At 39.5% G+C, this 18830-nt stretch overlaps 2 protein-coding genes and 1 long non-coding RNA gene across 5 annotated transcripts in view; 2 read left to right on the forward strand and 1 right to left on the reverse strand.

Annotated features, from left to right (window-relative positions):
• The window catches only part of LOC107737147 (uncharacterized), a 2258-nt gene extending 1328 nt beyond the window's left edge, over positions 1 to 930 (reverse strand). The window contains exons 1-2 of the long non-coding RNA XR_001639769.1: positions 852 to 930; positions 688 to 782 (exon numbers count right to left, since the gene is read on the reverse strand). This is a non-coding gene — a long non-coding RNA (uncharacterized LOC107737147). The remainder of the gene's footprint in view (positions 1 to 687; positions 783 to 851) is intronic.
• Positions 931 to 11803: 10873 nt separating this feature from the next.
• LOC107737149 (phosducin-like protein) lies at positions 11804 to 17242 on the forward strand. The gene is made up of 5 exons (XM_016548583.1): positions 11804 to 11915; positions 13612 to 13795; positions 13922 to 14103; positions 14635 to 14916; positions 16527 to 17242. The coding sequence occupies exons 2-5, from the start codon at positions 13621 to 13623 to the stop codon at positions 16809 to 16811; spliced, it is 924 nt and encodes a 307-aa protein (XP_016404069.1). The 5' UTR covers positions 11804 to 11915; positions 13612 to 13620; the 3' UTR covers positions 16812 to 17242.
• A 668-nt stretch (positions 17243 to 17910) lies between these two features.
• LOC107737150 (protein transport protein Sec16A-like) overlaps positions 17911 to 18830 on the forward strand; it is a 37014-nt gene continuing 36094 nt past the window's right edge. For all 3 annotated transcript variants that reach the window (XM_016548584.1, XM_016548586.1, XM_016548585.1), the window contains exon 1: positions 17911 to 18037. The gene's annotated coding sequence lies outside the window, so the exon portion shown is untranslated. The remainder of the gene's footprint in view (positions 18038 to 18830) is intronic.

The following is an 18830-nucleotide window of genomic DNA, read 5'->3' on the forward strand; positions in this document are numbered from 1 at the left end:
TAAAATAGTCCATGTGACATCAGTGGTTCAACTGTAATTTTAAGCTACGAGAATACTTTTCGTGTGCAAAGAAAACAAAAATCAAGACCTTATTCTACAGTTGTTCTCCTCCAAGTCACCTTCCTCCGCCATTATGGAGAGTACCACGACGCATGCATGTGCATTCCTCTACTTGTAAACAAGGCTCCGAGCAGTATTTTACCGATGTCCTTACTACATTTCTGTGCCTGCGAACATTTCAGTTACGTTGCCTTCTATGCAGGGTAAGAAAGCTCTCGGATTTCATCAAAAATATCTTAATTTGTCTTCTGAAGACGAACGAAGGTCTTACAGGTTTGGAATGACATGAGGGTGAGTAATTAATGACAGAATTTTCGGGTGAACTATCACTTTCCCTTTAAAGTAATAGTTTGCCCAGAAATGAACATTTGCCATTAATTTACTCTCTCTCTGGCCATGCAAGAAGTAGCTGATGTTCTTTCTTCAGTAGAGCAAAAGATAATTTTTAGTTGAACTCATGGTCCTTGGTGATTCATAAAATGCAGCTCAACGGGTGTCGTCACTTTGCGAGTCAAAAAACATAAACACTTTAGATCGGTCGTGTGTCCTGTGTCTTATCTTTTGCCCAGCAAAATTGCTCAAAAAGTTGCCCCGTGTATCATAGGCTTAAGCAACATGATCACTTACATCCCACATCTTGAGAACGGTGGAGTCATCCTCAAGCAGATAGGCGGAGGGAGCACGGAGGACAGCAGCTCATCATACATGGATGTCAATATTTCCTTGAGAATTAGAGATTCTTGATTTAACATGGAATCTAATCAGCACCGCCACACAATACTATGCATCACCCTAAAACTTCTGTGTGTATGACAATACAACCGAAATCACTCAAAATCAACTGTAGTTTCTTTATCAGCCATTAAGAAGTGTAACCACTGACCTGAAATGTCACATATCCTGAAAAGCTGACTAAGTACTTCAGACACTTTTCCTGTCGGATCAACTTTATTTCTAGTTCTTCAGGTTGATGGTCATAATTTTGAGAAACTTTGAGCAGATCTGCACAAATAAATAAGCGATTAAGCCAAGGTATATGTACAGTGTACTGTAAAAAAAACAAAAAAAACACTGCAAAATAACACATTTTGAACTTCGAATGTCAACTACAAGTATAAACCTGACACTAAAAAAGGACCAAAAATTAACATTAGCTGTCGGTTTACTCATCCTTCGGCCAACTAAGATGTAGGCTACTTTCTTTCTTTAGTAGAACACTAAAGATGATTCATGACACAAATCAATTATTTTTATATGGTAAAGAAATATGGTGCTTCGTTTAATCCCATAATACAAACATTACATTTTTAAATATTTATTTATACTGTATAATTTGATTTGTTAAATATTCAATTTTAAGTAAGAACACAAATGTCTTGGGTAAATAACACAAGCTTTACTGGTATGTCTTGAGCCAAATAACGTTACTTACATTTATAAATACCTGTCCTTACAAAAATGTACAACTCGTGGAACAAAGTGAATCAAATTATTGTGAAACATCTATGAAAATCATAACTATGTTCAGCAATGCGAGGCAATTATAACGAAATATCCGACTCAAAACCGCCATTTTGAGGTCATTACAATTTGTTACCCGAAAACATTTTAATGTGTGCACACAATGCAAAAAGACAGACTTTGATATATAAAAAAAGTCTAAATATATTTGATTCATCAATTCAATCGATTTTTGACCTTTAGTAACGCGGGATAAAATGGCTCAAATCATTTGCAAATGCACAAAATGCATTAACTGCTAAGACACTAAACGCATTTAAACAAATAAAACAAGGAACTTAGGATAACTTACCAGTTGCGCGGGCTGAACGATGAAGAGAAGCTCATCACCAGCAGGTTCAGAAAACCGCATGCCGCGTTTCCCCACAAAGGTCCTCACAGGCGATCAAAAAATATCCCCTCCTACATTATTTTTTTAATAAAATACGAGCTAGTTTTTCGCGCGTTGCAAACTTATTTTTAAACAATAAAATCCGAGGCGAGTCAGCGAGCAACAACAACATGGCGTCTTTTCAAAAAGTTGCAGCAGCTAGTTGAGGGTGGAGCACGTAAGCATGTGCGTGACGTCAGACGGGATTGTACTAAAACTATTTGAGTACCCTGCCAAAAACAAATGAAAGCATTTGAGTGCTGTAAACTTAAAATTACATTTGTATACTAATTACTCAAAAAATTTGAGGCGAATGAACGTTTTTATTTATTTTGAGTAATTACAACCCAATTCCTTTATCAAAGATTTACTATTTGGTTTTACAGTGTGGCAGTTTGTTGGTTAAAAGCCTTTGCTAGTGTTATGGAAGAATGAGTTGATCTGAGACATGAATGAAGTGTTTCAGTAGTTTTTAGTGCATTTTGGATGTGAAATTAACTGCTGTTCCAAGCTGAATTGGTCATGAATTGGTTAGGAGAACTGTGAGAAGAGTTTTGAAAAAATGACTTGAGAAATGAAGTATTGAGAAATGTGTCCTAGCAACTGTAAAACATTGCAAATTACAATTCATATTATGGAATAATAATTTTAGGAAAAAAACAAAAGGAATTTTGGCATGCAATTGTAAATTCTGTCCAGAACTGAAGTAGCAGTTCTGTGATGACTGACAAGCTAAATATAATTTAGATTTGCTGCTCCAGTAAATTAGAGCAAGATCTAAAGCAGAGCCGGCGGGGCAGAAAACCAAGGCGGAGCCAAGGCAGAGCAGAAAACCAAGGCGGAGCAGGCGGCACTGAAGACCACCAGGGTGGATCAGGTGGAGCTGAAGAGCACCAGGGCGGAGCAGGCAGATCAGAGGACCACCGGAGCAGAGCTGAAGACCGCCACAGCTGAGCAGATGGGTCTGAAGCCCTCCATGATGGAGCAGATGACCACCACAAAAGAGCAGACGGCCGGCACAGTAGAGCAGACGCGACCGTAGATCCCTACGGTGAAGCAGGTGACCACCAAGGTGGATCAGGCATAACTGGAACAAAGAGCACAGAGAGGTTAACAGCGGCCTCTGTTGCTGTAACAAGGCAGGTAGAGTGATTACGGGCGGCCTCTATAGCCGTGACAAGACAGTCAGAGAGTTCACAGATGGCCTCCATAGCCATGACAGGACAGGCAGAGAGTTCACAGACAGCCTCTATAGCAGTGACAGGACAGGCAGATCGTTCACAGATGGCCTCCATAGCCGTGACAGGACAGGCAAAGAGTTCACAGATGGCCTCTGCGGCCTCTATAGCCGTGACAAGACAGGCAGAGAGTTCACAGATGGCCTCCATAGCCATGACAGGACAGGCAAAGAGTTCACATGCGGCCTCTATAGCCGTGACAAGACAGGCAGAGAGTTCACAGATGGCCTCCATAGCCATGACAGGACAGGCAGAGAGTTCACAGACGGCCTCTATAGCAGTGACAGGACAGGCAGAGAGTTCACAGACAGCCTCCATAGCCATGTATAGCAGTGACAGGACAGGCAGAGAGTTCACAGACAGCCTCCATAGCCGTGACAGGACAGGCAAAGAGTTCACAGACGGCCCCTATAGCAGTGACAGGACAGACTGAGAGTACACAGATGGCCTCCATAGCCGTGACAGGACAGGCAGAGAGTTCACAGACGGCCTCCATAGCCGTGACAGGACAGGCAGAGGGTTCACAGATGGCCTCCATAGCCGTGACAGGACAGGCAGAGAGTTCACATGCGGCCTCTATAGCCGTGACAGGACAGGCAGAGAGTTCACAGATGACCTCCATAGACATAACAGGACAGGCAGAGGAATCACAGATGGCCTCCATAGCCGTGACAGGACAGGCAGAGGGTTCACAGATGGCCTTCATTGCCGTGACCGGACAGGCAGAGAGTTCACAGGCAGCCTCCATAGCCATGACAGGGTAAACTGAGTTCAGAAATGGCCTTCTCAGCCGTGACAGGGTAAACTGAGAGTTCAGAAATGACCTCCTTAGTCATTGCAGGACAAACAGAGAGTTCAGGAAAGGCCTCCTTGACCAGGACAGGGCACTGAGTGAATTCAGAGGCATTCTTTGTGACCGTAACAGACAGGGCTGAGAATTTATGATTGGCTTCTAGGGCCGAGACGGGTATGACAGGGGATTCACTGACGGTCTCCATGATCTCGTCAGGACAGACAAAGAGTTCATAAGTGGGCACCCCTGTCTTGAGAGGAGCTGAAGCGAACATCCCCGCCACCTCTGGAGGTTCTGCAGCAGTAGCAACAGGAGCTACAAAAAACACAGAGAGTTCAGAGACAGCACTTGCAGCTGTAACAGAGGCATCAGGAAACAGGGAGAGTTCCAAACTAGTGTCTGTGGTAGAAACAGAGGTGACAGGGAACACCGAGAGCTCAGGGGTGAGTGCTGCTGCTGTTTTAGGAGCAGCCGAAGCGGACATCACTGCCATGGGAGGTTCTGCAACGGAAGTTGCCACCTCAGGGGGAACTGGAGCGGACTCAGTTACTGAAGCAGACTCTGGAGCGGGCTCTGGGACTGGAGCGGTCTCAGAAATGGATTCTGGAACTAGAACAGGTTCGGGAATTAATTTGAGTACTGGAGCAGGCTCTGGGACTGGAACGGGCTCTGAGACAGATTCAAGGGCTGGAGAGAGCTCTGGGGTAGACTCGGGGACTGGAGCAAGCTCAGGAATGAATTCGGGGAATAGGACGGATTCTGGAACAGACTCTGGGACTAGAGTGGACTCGGGAACAGATTCGGGGACTAGAGTGGGCGCCACCACCTCGGGAGGTTCTGCAGTGGAGACTGCCAATTCTGGGGGAACTACAGGGGTTTGTGCGACCCATACACACAGAATGGTCATAGCCATAACTGGCAAGACAGAGAGTACATTGTCTATTTCCGGGACTGATGGCGCTGTGCCTGGGGAAATGGAGTGAGTAGCGGCCTGCAGGTTTGAGAGCATTGAAACCGCAGTGCTTGAGAACACTGAGACGACGGTTCTTGAGAGCGGAGAGTCTGCATTGCTTGTGACCGGAGAGTTTGCGTTGAGTGGAGAGTCTGTGTTGCTCATGAGCATAGCAACCCCTGGAATGCCAGCAGCTCAAACCAACACCAGTGGTGGATCCTCCACCCTGGATACTAATTGTGGACACCTTGTGACTGCTTCAAGGGCTCTGGATGTGGCTGACAGGATTGTAGAGGGCTCAGGCAGAACAGCCACAACAGGGCACGGCTCGGCTGTGACAGGAAGAGATTCTGGAACGGCAGTCGTGACGTGACTAGACTCTGGATCGGCAGCCATGATGGGACGAGACTCTGGATCGGCGGCCATTTTGTGGAAAGTCTCTGTGCTGGTAGCCATTTTGTGAAAAGTCTCTGGGGCTTTAAAGTCCTCTGCCTCTCCCACAGTGAAAGGAGAACCACATAACAAAAGAGCATAGTCCATAATGTGCCTCAAACTACAGTTAAATTTCTCTTCAGGTAACCATGATTTTGTTGGTTCAATAAGTCCATAACGGAAAAGGTCCTTTAAAATAATCTCATCAAACGGCACTTGGTAAGACAACTCACAGAATTGATGAACGTAATCCTCAATAGATAGATCATTCTCCCGAAGGTGCAGTAGCTGGTCCACTGGGTCCATGATTGACCTGGAATGCTCTAAAAGCCACTGGCTTGCCGTGGAGTGGGGATCCAATTGCAGGCTTTATTAAAAGAGCGTGGTCAAACAGGCAGGGTCAAACACCAGCAAACAATATATATCCAAGGTTGTCCAACAGAGTAATCCACAAAAGAGGCAAAGGTCAGGGCAGGCAGCAAACAAACATCAAACAGATCAAACACACGAAGGCAAAGCTAGGCAAGGCAAGAAAAGGAAACACGGGAATGAAACACGGAAAAACAAGAGAACGTTACAGTCTATACAATCATCAGCGATGTGTTTTTTCTACTTCTTCTTTTAGTTTTCTGGCAGTTAGAGGCCCAGTGATGTGTTTGAGTGTGTGTGTATCTTTTATAGTCCTTCTAATATGAGGCAGCTGTGAACTGGTAATGAGTGCTGATGAGTCCGGGCAAAGGATTATGGGTAATGGAGTCCTGGGTGAATGGTAAAGGTCAGGGATGGAGTGCCCTCTGGTGGAGCTCATGGGCACTCCAGTTGGTGATTGTGACACATTCAATATGCATTTCCCCACCCCAGTTTAAAGGTGGGGTATGTATTTTTTCAAAAACGCTTTAGAAAACTGAGTCGGGCTGAGTACCAAAACAAACTTGTAGCCAATCAGCAGTAAGGGGCGTGTCTACTCATCATGGGGAGGAGACAGCGCTCAGTGCACAGGACGGACATTAGCCGAGCCGAGCGACAGAAAGATAGAGATGGCAGATAAAAAACAGAAGAGAAAAACGTCTGAGGAACAAAAGAAGGCTTACGATAAGGCAAGTAAGACATGTGTAAATTTTGGATCAGCTTTCCAGCGCTGGAGAGAACTCAAGGAGCGGGAAGGCCTGCTATCGGACGCCGAAGTTGCTTTGTTTCACAGAACTAACATATGCTGGCTTTTGCTTGAATATCAATCGTATTTGCAATCGTATTGTCGTTCCCTTCAGCTATGATAAAGACACATTAATTTCCATTCCCTATAAGTCTAGAGCGTCTAAACCTCCTTCACTATCTGTTTCAAGCGTCAGCTCCCAAAGTGTGTCCGAAAAGTACGATAATATGTTTAATACAGCAGATAATAATACAGCAGATTCCGCCATAATCGTTGCCTGGGTTGCGTACGTATGTGTGGGGTGGAGCTATCAAAATAGGGGTGTGTTTGTTTTGGTGATTTGAAATATCAACATTGGCTACCAGAAATCACTTACCCCACCTTTAACAATTTAATACAATAGACCCCCCCCCCAAAAAGTGTGCTAAAATTACCATTGTCTTTTGAACAGGTAGTACTTCAACAGCTAGCGAAAAACAGTAAAAAATGTATCTACACGTACACACAATGCGTGTTTGATTCTTCGATGTCAAATTGCAATTGCAATCATGAACAGTTTTTTAAATATGTTTGATGCATGTTTTTGCAGATATTCCATCCCCTACAAACGAGAAAAAGTCCATGCTGCACAATCTTAAAGGGTTAGTTCACCCAAAAAAACACAATTACATGACAATATAAATATATACTTGTACTTAATATTATCATAACATTTACATTTAGTCATTTAGCAGATGCTTTTATCCAAAGCGACTTACAAATTAATATCACTTAGTAATGACAGTTTTGATCAGTAATGACATATTATCACTTTCACAGTGACTGTAAATTTCCACATCACACTAGACTTACCAGTTACTTGTTTCACTGTTCCACTGTGTATTTGGAATATCCACCTGGACATATCTGCACTTCTGCTTCACAGGAACCCGTCTGATCAGATGTGCATGTGTAACACTTGAGAGAGTATCCTTAAAGACAGAGACAGACATTTAGTAACATCTCTGTGTACCAAATACAACGTTAAATACTTGCTGTTTTTGTACCTCCAGAGAGAAAAAGGAAAAGAAGAGCAACAGAGACATGCAGATCCATCATGTGGGAACTGGGAACGGGCGCGAGGTACTGGGTGCGGCGGACGAGGCCTCTGATGCCCTTTGGATCGCCGCTTCAGGAGAACTGTGAGCGGGCTCCGCAGCTAACTCCACCCTTAAGGCTGAACCACTCAAATGCAGAGCCAGGTTAATGTAGTCCACCAGTGACTCCTCGGGAGCCCAGTATGGTATCGGGGACTTGAAGGGCTCGGCCAGGCCTCCCCAGAAGATGACCATAATGCAGGTCTTCTCTGTCGCCGACCGATGAGCCACTCCAAAGAAGTTCCTGGCGTACTCCTCAATACTCTGGTCTCCCTGACGGATGTTGAAGAGTTTCTCTGCTGGACCCATGTTGGCTGGCTTATTCTGTCACGGTGCGGTAAGGGGCACCATGGAAAAACAGGGTCTGGGTCCTAATGCAGGTAAGATTTCTCTTTAGTAAACAAAAAGGCCAACAAGGCAAAACAAAACAGTGACAGGTGAGTGGAGTTTGGGGAATGAAGTCCGGGAGGACGGGAGATGGCGACCTCTGGTGGTGATAGGAAGAAATGCAGGGCCCGGACTCATGAGAGTGTGCTGCTGTATACAAACTTCCCAGATTACTGAGTGCCCTGTTGGTTACAGTGTTTACTTCCTTTTTATTTATGTATTTTTAGATATTTCTTTATTTGTGAAAAATACTGAAATAGGATTACAGAAATAATAAGTTGTCAAGTATAAGTATGTTTATTTTACAAATTTATTTTTTACATTATTTCAAATGTCTTAATTATTAATTAAAATAAAATGTATATATATATATATTGGCTTTATATTGGCCATTGGCCACCCTGCTCTCTAAAACAATATCGGTCGACCACTAGTTTTGTGGTTACCATTTTGCTGAAGAGTATAGCGTGTGGTCATATAGGTGGCTTCATGGTGGTATATGCAAAATTAACTATATTGCAATGATGCACTAATGCCAGTGAAAACTAATATCTTAACTAATTCTCTAAATTACCAAGTTAAATAAGTTATATTTAGCATATGCTGTTGGTTTGAACTGAAATAAATAAGATTAATTGGTTTCAGGACAATCACTCAGTTATGCTGAAATTAGATGGAACAATTTAATTTTTTTGAGTGATCATCTAAAAAAAAAATGCTAGTTCCTCTAACTCAGTGTAGTTGTTATATTTATAAAAAAATAAAAAATAAAAAAAACTCTAAAAGATTCATGTAATCTCAAAACGATTTTGCATTGTTTTTTAAATCAGATAGATAGATAGATAGATAGGCACCAAAACATTTTTGAACTGCCTTCTGTCAAAATAATTTGTTGTCTTGTGCCCCCCTCTGGTGGACAACATTACTATTACGGCCTTCATCTTGTATTTCCTTTGATATAAATGGCTGACATTTTATACATTGCTGATAGCACCCAGGGCATGAGTACTACTATAATAAAGAGGCAACTTTTCATTTTAACTGGACAGCAATAAATAATGTCATGTCATGCAGCTTGACAAATGTTTTTAATATCATTCAGATATATTAAAATGAAGGTAACATAAGTGTTTTGGAGATCACATATTTCTTTGCAAACTGATCAAGTTTATTCATCCATATGAAACTATAATTAATTTTTTGTTTACAACAAGTCATTATTCTGAACCATTTACACTGATTTTAATTTATGAGCATTCATGTGTCATTCACATTGATAGTAACAGTTGATCCATGAGAAATTGCTGAAACCCTCAAAAAATCTGCTTACACTATGTCAGTTATCTGATACCTTGTATCTGAACCACAGACATCAAATGTAAAGTAAAGGGTGACAAAAATATACCTAAGGATATGAAACAACGTTTTTTTTCCTTTTTCTATTACCTCTGTAAACATTAATCTCTGTAAAAAATATATATTTATTTGTTATTCAGAATGATGGAAACTGATAAAAAAATAGATTTCTTATCCTGTGGTTCTCTCTAGTGGACAACATTAATACAAAATGTTGTAGTCTGTCTGCCATTTTGAGTTGGCAAAAACTTTTTCAATATTTTTCAACTTGACTGATTCACACAAAATTTTGCATGTAGGCTATCATCTATAGACACTAATGACAAAAAGTTATCAAAAGAATTTTAATTAGTCAAACCGTTTAGAAGATATAAGCCAATTTATTTTGTAGCCATGGCTCCATACACTTTAAACTACATCTTCTAAACCATTTACTGAATCTAAATTCTTTTGATATCCTTTTGTCATCAGGGTATCTAGATGACACACAAAATTTGGCATTAATTGGACAAATGGTCTAGGAGGAGTTGGAAAAAGTATGCTTATAAAAAAGCTCAAAATGATGGATGGTGGAAAATGGGGGGTTGCAAACATAAGTGAAGCCCAGACCTGTTGATAAAATTACATTTGTTAGTTTTAGTTTAAACTAACCAAAATATGCTTGTAGAGCATGACAAGAAAACCTCCATGCTGCACAATCAAAGACTGCATGCACCTGCATTTGCAGCGCCCTCTTGTGGCCTTAAGTTACACTTACATATTTGTCACCAGTATCCTCTTCACCTGTAGAGGGGGGCACAAACATAAATTATAGCCACAAATCTGTAACGTGCCCATTACACCCCAGTTTAAAGCTGCAGTCCGTAAGTTTTGCCTCTTTGTCGCCATCTCTGTTTGAAAACCTGCAATTGCATCTGTTTGCAGAATTATCTTCCTTTCCTGGGTTGTGCACCGGCACGGCTCCAGCACGGATGAATCTAATGTGTGGCTGTCAGTCACCACACCGGTGTGGATTCTGCACTTTGTATTCGCGCTGCGTTTGTACATATGCCTTAAACTTCACTGCTACATTATCACAATAACACTGACTAAATAATTGTGCAAATATCAAATTACATTTACATTTAGTCATTTAGCAGACGTTTTTATCCAAAGAGACTTACAAATGAGGACAATAGAAGCAATCAAAACTATCAAAAGAGCAACAATATGCAAGTGCAAATGACAAGTCTGGGTTAGCTTAACACAGTACATGTAGCAAGGTATTTTTTAAAAATAAATATATATATAAATTATACAAACTGTACTGATAAAACACAAGAAAAAGAAACTTACTGGTTGACCTGCATGTTGGTATGATATGCTAATTGTAGGAATCTATCCCTTGACGTGATTGGTTATTGAATTTTGTGACGTAGCAAAAAAGGGCTTTTTCAAACTGCGTTTCTGGGACAGCCTTTGGGAAACTACAGTTTTAAAGGGGTCATCGGAAGCTACATGCACTTTTACAAGTTGTTTGAACTGAAATGTGTGTTGGCAGTGTGTGTACACAACCACCCTATAATGATAAAAATCCACCCGCCGGAGCAGATGTAGACAAGAATGACTCCTAAGCGATTGAGGTGTTCTGTTGTTGGATGTAATAATGAACATAGCAGTCGTCATTTACTCCCGACATCTGAGCTGCTGAACTCGCAGTGGATTACGTTTGTTTTTGAAGGGAGTGCGCCCCCGATCTACATAAATGCGTCTATGTTCACGCGAATCATTCGTGATCCAGCTTCACCTACAGAAGAAGTGAGTATAAGGTTTTTTAATGAATCTTTGCAAACCGCCTTTCCTAATAATATGCTAATTAGCAAGTTTCACGATGAATGCAGATAGTGTTGCCAGATTGGAAATGTCCAAGTATCGTACCAGAAGCTCAAAATTATCGTATTTGGAAGAAAATTATCGTACATGAGTCAAACGTACAGAATACAGCTATTTATCTAGACCAACGGGACCGGCTTTACTTACGAGATGCGCATGACAATCGCATGCGATTAATTGCACAGCCCTAGTGGAGATGGGTGGGTTTAGGGATCAGGGGGTGGAGACGGGTAGGTTTAGGTATATGTAAGGTGGGAGGGGTTGGATCTGGATCCAACCTCGCCCCCTGGATCTTGTGTTCTGCAGTGAGGACCATCTCCCTTTAAGGAGAAAATACTCAGCAATGGTGTTGATTAATGGATTGGCACATGGTTTGCCTAAAAGCATATTAAAAACACAACATAGACAAATAAATAACATAAAAACTTGATTTTCACTACAGGGGGTGTAGTGAAACTCCTTCAGGAACCAAAACATATTTGAAACGCCTTTTGTCAGTCGCTTCAAACTCTTATTGGCGCATACTCATGTCAATCATCTCTTCAGCACTGTGATTGGTCAGTACGTGTGCTTGCGCTGTAGAGCCAGTGTAGAATCTGAAGTGGATGTTTCAGCGATTAACTGCGATAAAGGAGACATATATTGGTAAAATTCAGTCGGGTTATCAGATTATAAATGTTTTAATATTCATAAAACACATCTTGTTGATAATATATATGCCCTATTTTATTAGTAGTGTCGTGTTCTGGTGCGTTAACCGACTAGCTAACATACTAGCATGTTAACAGCATTCTAGCAAACACTCATCGGGAATCTCATAATTTAGTTTTATACGGATTTTTAATGGGTAAATCAGACGCCCTGTAAGTGAACAGTATTGATTTTTCATTTCATTTAAGTTAGGTAGTTTGTTTCTCATACTTTATCTGAATGTATATCACGTTAGCAGGTTATGTTTGACAGATTAGCTAATAACTTACTTGTTTACGAGATAAATCTATACATATTTTTTTACGAAATATAATTAATGATCGTATGTATTTACATTGAAGGTATTATATGTTTAAAATATGCTTTGTAAGACTTAAGTCATTAGTCTAGATTTAATCTCCATAGGGGACGAGGGCTAATTGGATTTCTTACCAGCCCCAGTCTAATTTTCTCACAAGGTTATTTTGAACTAGATTTGCATTTCCTGAATAACCAGCACTTGATGATGGGCAACAAAAGGATGGTGTTAGTGTATGATTTGTGCAATTTCTTGGGTTAAATTATCTGGAAAATAAGAGAAGGAAACCCAGTGTTTGTAAACAAATAGGACATTAATCTAAATATTGTAATACTAATACACACACTAATGTATTTTTATAAAATAAAATCCATACCTAAATATTATATTATTGTGACATTGTATTTATTGTGTTCTATTGTAAATGTAATGCAAAAATATACAGTACTTTTACAGCATTTAATACATCAGTGTTAATTTCTACATATAAAATACACTTTTAAAATTTGAAGGAGAATTAATGCAATACCTAATAATAATTTATAAATATTTGTTTACCACAGTGAACATTGACATTTATTAAATACCTTTAACCTAGATTAATAAATGCTGTAGATAAAAAGTTTATTGTTCATGATACCTAATAGTGTGTTTAAATATATTTAAATTATGTTTTTTAATTTCACAAAATAAAATATTTGTAAGTACACTTTTATTTTGCAAAAACTTTAAACTTATAATTACATACAAAAAAATATGAAAATAAATAAATAAAAATTAAAAAGCATTAACTAATGTTAACCAATTGAACCTTGTGAAGCGTTACCTTTAATTACTTTGTATTTTGAGTCTCGTTTAGTGTTTTGTTTAATGGAAAGCTGTCTGTGCTGTCTGCTTATCTGAAAACTGCTGATTCTGATGTTTCTTGGTGTTCTCAGCGTGATGTTTGTATGTTTTCTGTGTGTCTTTCACATTTATCTCAGTGTGACATCATGACAACACTTGATGATAAGATCCTCGGGGAGAAGCTGCAGTATTACTACAGCAGCAGTGAGGATGAAGAGAGCGATCATGAGGAAGAGGAGAACGCATCCAAAACCATCCGCGACCAGGAGGATAAATAAAAATTAAAAAGCATTAACTAATGTTAACCAATTGAACCTTGTGAAGCGTTACCTTTAATTACTTTATATTTTGAGTCTCGTTTAGTGTTTTGTTTAATGGAAGCTGTCTGTGCTGTCTGCTTATCTAAAAACTGCTGATTCTGATGTTTCTTGGTGTTCTCAGCGTGATGTTTGTATGTTTTCTGTGTGTCTTTCACATTTATCTCAGTGTGACATCATGACAACAATTGATGATAAGATCCTCGGGGAGAAGCTGCAGTATTACTACAGCAGCAGTGAGGATGAAGAGAGCGATCATGAGGAAGAGGAGAACGCATCCAAAACCATCCGCGACCAGGAGGTGCTGGATGTGGAACTGGACTACAGTGCAGATGGCAGTTCGGTCAACACTGGTACGGTTAAATATGAATTATGAAAACAAATTTGTACTTGTGTCTCTCACAGCCTCTGAATAAAAGATGCTGCATCCACGTTCATCAAACCACACATCCGTGAGACTGTGCGTGTTTCTCCCACAGGGCCGAAGGGAGTGATCAATGACTGGCGTAAATACAAGCAGCTGGAGAACGAGCAGCGCGTGGAGCAGCAGAAAGAGATGGAGCGACTCATCAAGAAACTCAGCATGACCTGCAAGTCGCATCTGGAGGAAGAAGCCGACAAACAGAAACAGAAGGAGCTGCAGGATAAGATCGCAGGCAAAGTGAGAAGCACTATATACGTACACAAATTAACGTACTGAATGTCACAGAATATCACAATGCGATGGTTGTCTATTATAGTTTTTACTAATATTTTAAATGTTTTTTTTTTTTTTTTCATTTTAGTTGAAGTTTTAGTCATTTAGTCATTTTCATATTTTTTTATGTTTGTTTTTTTTTTTACTTTTTTTTTTTCATTTTTATTTGTTTTAGTACTTAACAACTTAAAAATAAATGAAAATGAGAAATGTTGCCTTGCAAACTGAAATAAAATAAGATTTTTTTAAACAAATATTTTACTTCAGTTCACGTTAATCAAGAAAATGTTTTTAATAGTTTTAGTTCATTTTAATAACCTTAATTATCTATATCAAATGGATATTACGTCTCGCATGTTATAAAAATAAAAAATGAATTATTAAAAATATAAATAAATTGTTCTACCTTTCAAATCCATTTCACTTTGCCCTCCTCATTTCCGAATATCAGCAACAAAATTTAATTCTCCCTTTTTTTCTTTTCTTTTTCTTCAGATGAACCTCCGTGTCGATGAAGAAGAAGAGGAGGGTGATGAAGATGATGAAGCCTTCCTCCAGCAGTATCGTCTGCAGCGCATGGAGGAGATGCAGCGACAGCTTTGTGGAGGGCGGCGCTTCGAAAAGGTGAATGACATCTCTTCGGGGGAGGAGTTCCTGTGCGCCGTAGATGAGGAGGGCAAGAACACTCTGGTGCTGGTTCACATCTACGAGCCAGAGGTGCCCGCCTGCCAGGCCATGGATGGAAGCCTGCTCTGCCTCGCACTGCAGTACCCAATGGTAACAATGATGAAGAAATTTTTTCATTATAGAGCTTTAAAGGAATAGTTCAGCAAAAAAGGAAAATGTGCTACTTTACCCTTAGGCCATTCAGGATGTAGATGTATTTGTTTATTCATCTGAACTGATTAGGAGACATTTACATCACTTGCTCGCCAATAGATCCTCTGCAGTGAATGGGTGCCGTCAGAATGAGAGTCCAAACAGCTGATAAAAACATAACCGTAATCCACACCACTCCAGTCCATCAATTAATGTCTTGTGAAGTGAAAAGCTGCATTTTATAAGAAACAAATATATTATAATATCAAGATATTTTAACTTTAAATCGTTGCTTCTCGCCAAAGTCCTTTGTCTGTAATAATACTTCCTGCATTGAAAAAGTCCACCCCCTATGTATTTAGAATTGTTTTGGCTTGTAAACTGTGCTTGATCTGTGCAGATTTCTCTCCTGATTCAGACAGGACAACTTTTTAACTGGAGGAAGTGTTATTATGGATAAAGGATTCATATTTTTGTTGGCAGCAATGGTTTCAAGTTAAAAATGTCTTGATGGATTTGTTTCTTACAAACATGCAGCTTTTGGCTTCACAACACATTAACTGATGGACTGGAGTGGTGTGGATTATTGTGATGTTTTTATCAGCTCTCATTCTGACGGCACCCATTCACTGCAGAGGATCCATTGGTGAGCAAGTGATGGAATGCTACATTTCTCCAAATCTGTTCACATGAAGAAACAAACTCATCTACATCTTGGATGGCCTGAGTACATTTGCAGAAAATTCTAAAGTCGCATCTGGAGGAAGAAGCCGACAAACAGAAACAGAAGGAGCTGCAGGATAAGATCGCAGGCAAAGTGAGAAGCACTATATACGTACACAAATTAACGTACTGAATGTCACAGATTATCATGATACGATGGTTGTCTATTATAGTTTTTACTAATATTTTAAATGTTTTTTTGTTTTTTTTCATTTTAGTTGAAGTTTTAGTCATTTAGTCATTTTCATATTTTTTAATGTTTGTTTTTTTTTTAACTTTTTTTTTTTCATTTTTATTTGTTTTAGTACTTAACAACTTAAAAATAAATGAAAATGAGAAATGTTGCCTTGCAAACTGAAATAAAATAAGATTTTTTTAAACAAATATTTTACTTCAGTTCACGTTGCTTGATCTGTGCAGATTTCTCTCCTGATTCAGACAGGACAACTTTTTAACTGGAGGAAGTGTTATTATGGATAAAGGATTCATATTTTTGTTGGAAGCAATGGTTTCAAGTTAAAAATGTCTTGATGGATTTGTTTCTTACAAACATGCAGCTTTTGGCTTCTCAACACATTAACTGATGGACTGGAGTGGTGTGGATTATTGTGATGTTTTTATCAGCTCTCATTCTGACGGCACCCATTCACTGCAGAGGATCCATTGGTGAGCAAGTGATGGAATGCTACATTTCTCCAAATCTGTTCACATGAAGAAACAAACTCATCTACATCTTGGATGGCCTGAGTACATTTGCAGAAAATTCTAATTTTGGGGTAAGCTGTATTTTTAGTTTGTATTAGGTTGTGATTTCTTACTTCTCTGTTTCTCTCCACGACCTGCAGGTGAAGTTCTGTCGGGTCCGGGGCTCTGCGGTCGGCACCAGCGCTCTTTTCCGCAGTTCGGCTTTGCCGGCCCTGCTGCTGTACCGCGGCGGTGAGCTGGTGGGGAATCTGGTGCGTGTGTCCGATCAGCTTGGAGATGATTTCTACGCCACAGATGTCGAAGCTCTGCTGCAAGAATACGGGCTTCTTCCCGAGAAATACACACAGCCAAACACACACTCGTCTATCCGCAATGCCGCTGTCACTCACCCTAACGATTCTGACAGCGACCTGGATATAGACTAAATGCGTAATGTCTGTATACATACATGCACACCAACACATAGATACAGAAAAATATACACTCTTGTATACATCCACATAGTGATTCAGACCAAAAACAAACAACGGTTGCAGCTCAGAAAAATGTGAGATACACTACTGTAATCTCGGGATTTAGGGCATTTCACAGATCATGATTACTGGACCAATACAGTAGATATCATTAGATGTATTTATGTGTGTGTCATTTCAGACACTTCCAGATTCGGGAGTGTTTCTTTATGCAAACAATAATGCAAAATCTTCAGAGAATCCTGCATCGATGCTTCACTATTTATTATAGTTTTAGATTTATATGTTTGTTTATTTGTGTGCTTTGAACATATTAGTTTGCTTTACCCTCTGTTAGTTTTATACATTTTGTAAACATATCCATCAAGACAAATGCAAAAATAAAAACATGATTGTAAATAGACCCTTGTCTTGTGTTTATTTTCTCTGCATTTTAGGGGAAACTCATATTTTATTTCTGATTAATTTAATAAATTCACGTTCATTTTTTATAGATTTCATAGAGGAAGAACCTTTCCCAATATTCCCAGTCATTTACCCAGTATATTATAACCATTATATTAAAGTAGAATATATAAAATATAATGTTATGTCTTTATTTACTTTGATAATGTAATCTAAAAATATTGAGAGCATTTTGGGAAACTCTATGACAGAATTAAAATCTGCTGTTTTGACAGTGTGGAATTTATTTTAGAGAAATATGTCGAATTAGTTCCAAATCTGAGAGAATAAACGGTGGACCGCTTGCTCACTCTTGTTTTTGTGCAAAACATTGAATTATTTAATTACACTCCGAGATCAACAGAGGGCGCCATTAAGCTGTAAGCCAGTCAGACCAGCATTTGATTTTATAACAATGCTGTAAACGTAAAATTAATACACTATAAAATATAGTAATTTTATTACTATTATATTTTAACGAAAATTACAGCTCCCACTGAGTAGATTGCGGTGTTTATGTAATATTTTATGTTTATTTTTTGTCGTTTATGGGGCGGGGCCAAACGGGAAATATCCATGACGTCACATGTACACGTCTCCAAGCAGGACGCGCTCGGCCAAGATGGCGGACAAGTGTCAGCCGCGGTGTCCTGGACTTTTCTGAGAAGCTCAACTCCAGCTGCGCTCGTATCGAGTTTTGTTTGTACCTGGGCATCTCGACTGGAAGATAACGGGTAAGAGATCCCTTATGGAGCAGTATGTTTGGGGTCGGACAATTCTGTGGTTTGAAGGATTAACTGTAGTTTTTAGCACGCTAACGGCTAGTGGCCCAGTGAGCTGTCACCTGCATCCTCTATTTACATTTCTTATGTTGATTCCTTTGTGTTTCTTCTCGTGACCTTTCTAAATTTTACTAGCCAGGTCCGTAGATAAATTTGCAGGCTTCATCGATTAGTTATGTTGTGGTTTAGCTACTGCTTTTCTGCCTTTTTCCTGCTTGATTTACACTGCTTTAAGTTTATTTAGTGTGTATGTTTTGTTTTGACAGTTTTGTCCACTTAACAGCATGATCCACATTAATAGCATTACATTATATTTGTGTGTTTTCAATATATCGGTGCAAAACCTCTTTTAAGTGCATTTGCTGATGTAGTTTAAAGAGCCCAGGATGTAACATCAGTGGGTTAAATCAAGTGAGGGGTGCTATACGTGTCCGTCTTAAAAGGGTCATATGATGCTACATGCACTTTTACAAGTTGTTTGAACTGAAATGTGTGTTGGCAGTGTGTGTGCACAACCACCCTATAATGATAAAAATCCACCCAGTGTTTTTTTTTAAATCTGCTTAAATCTTTACCCCTTTCGGATATAATGCAGTATATTGCAACATTCTTTCTATATATGCATCTTGTATATTTTTATTTAAAAAATTGTTTAATATAATGCTTTTAGCTACAGATGAGAGTGTTATATGTCATAAAAATCTCAGCAGACAACACAAAACGTCCTGTACATGACCAAGAAAAG

Source organism: Sinocyclocheilus rhinocerous, unplaced genomic scaffold, assembly GCF_001515625.1.
Source record: "Sinocyclocheilus rhinocerous isolate Xijiao unplaced genomic scaffold, SAMN03320098_v1.1 scaffold284, whole genome shotgun sequence".
Classification (NCBI taxonomy): domain Eukaryota; kingdom Metazoa; phylum Chordata; class Actinopteri; order Cypriniformes; family Cyprinidae; genus Sinocyclocheilus; species Sinocyclocheilus rhinocerous.

Excerpts from the sequence above, each read along its gene's own strand:
- LOC107737149 (XM_016548583.1), top strand. The coding sequence starts at position 13,621 with ATGACAACAATTGATGATAAGATCCTCGGGGAGAAGCTGCAGTATTAC. Across the intron at positions 13,796-13,921 it reads TGGCAGTTCGGTCAACACTG|GGCCGAAGGGAGTGATCAAT; the intron begins GTACGGTTAAAT and ends TTTCTCCCACAG. Across the intron at positions 14,917-16,526 it reads TCGCACTGCAGTACCCAATG|GTGAAGTTCTGTCGGGTCCG; the intron begins GTAACAATGATG and ends CACGACCTGCAG.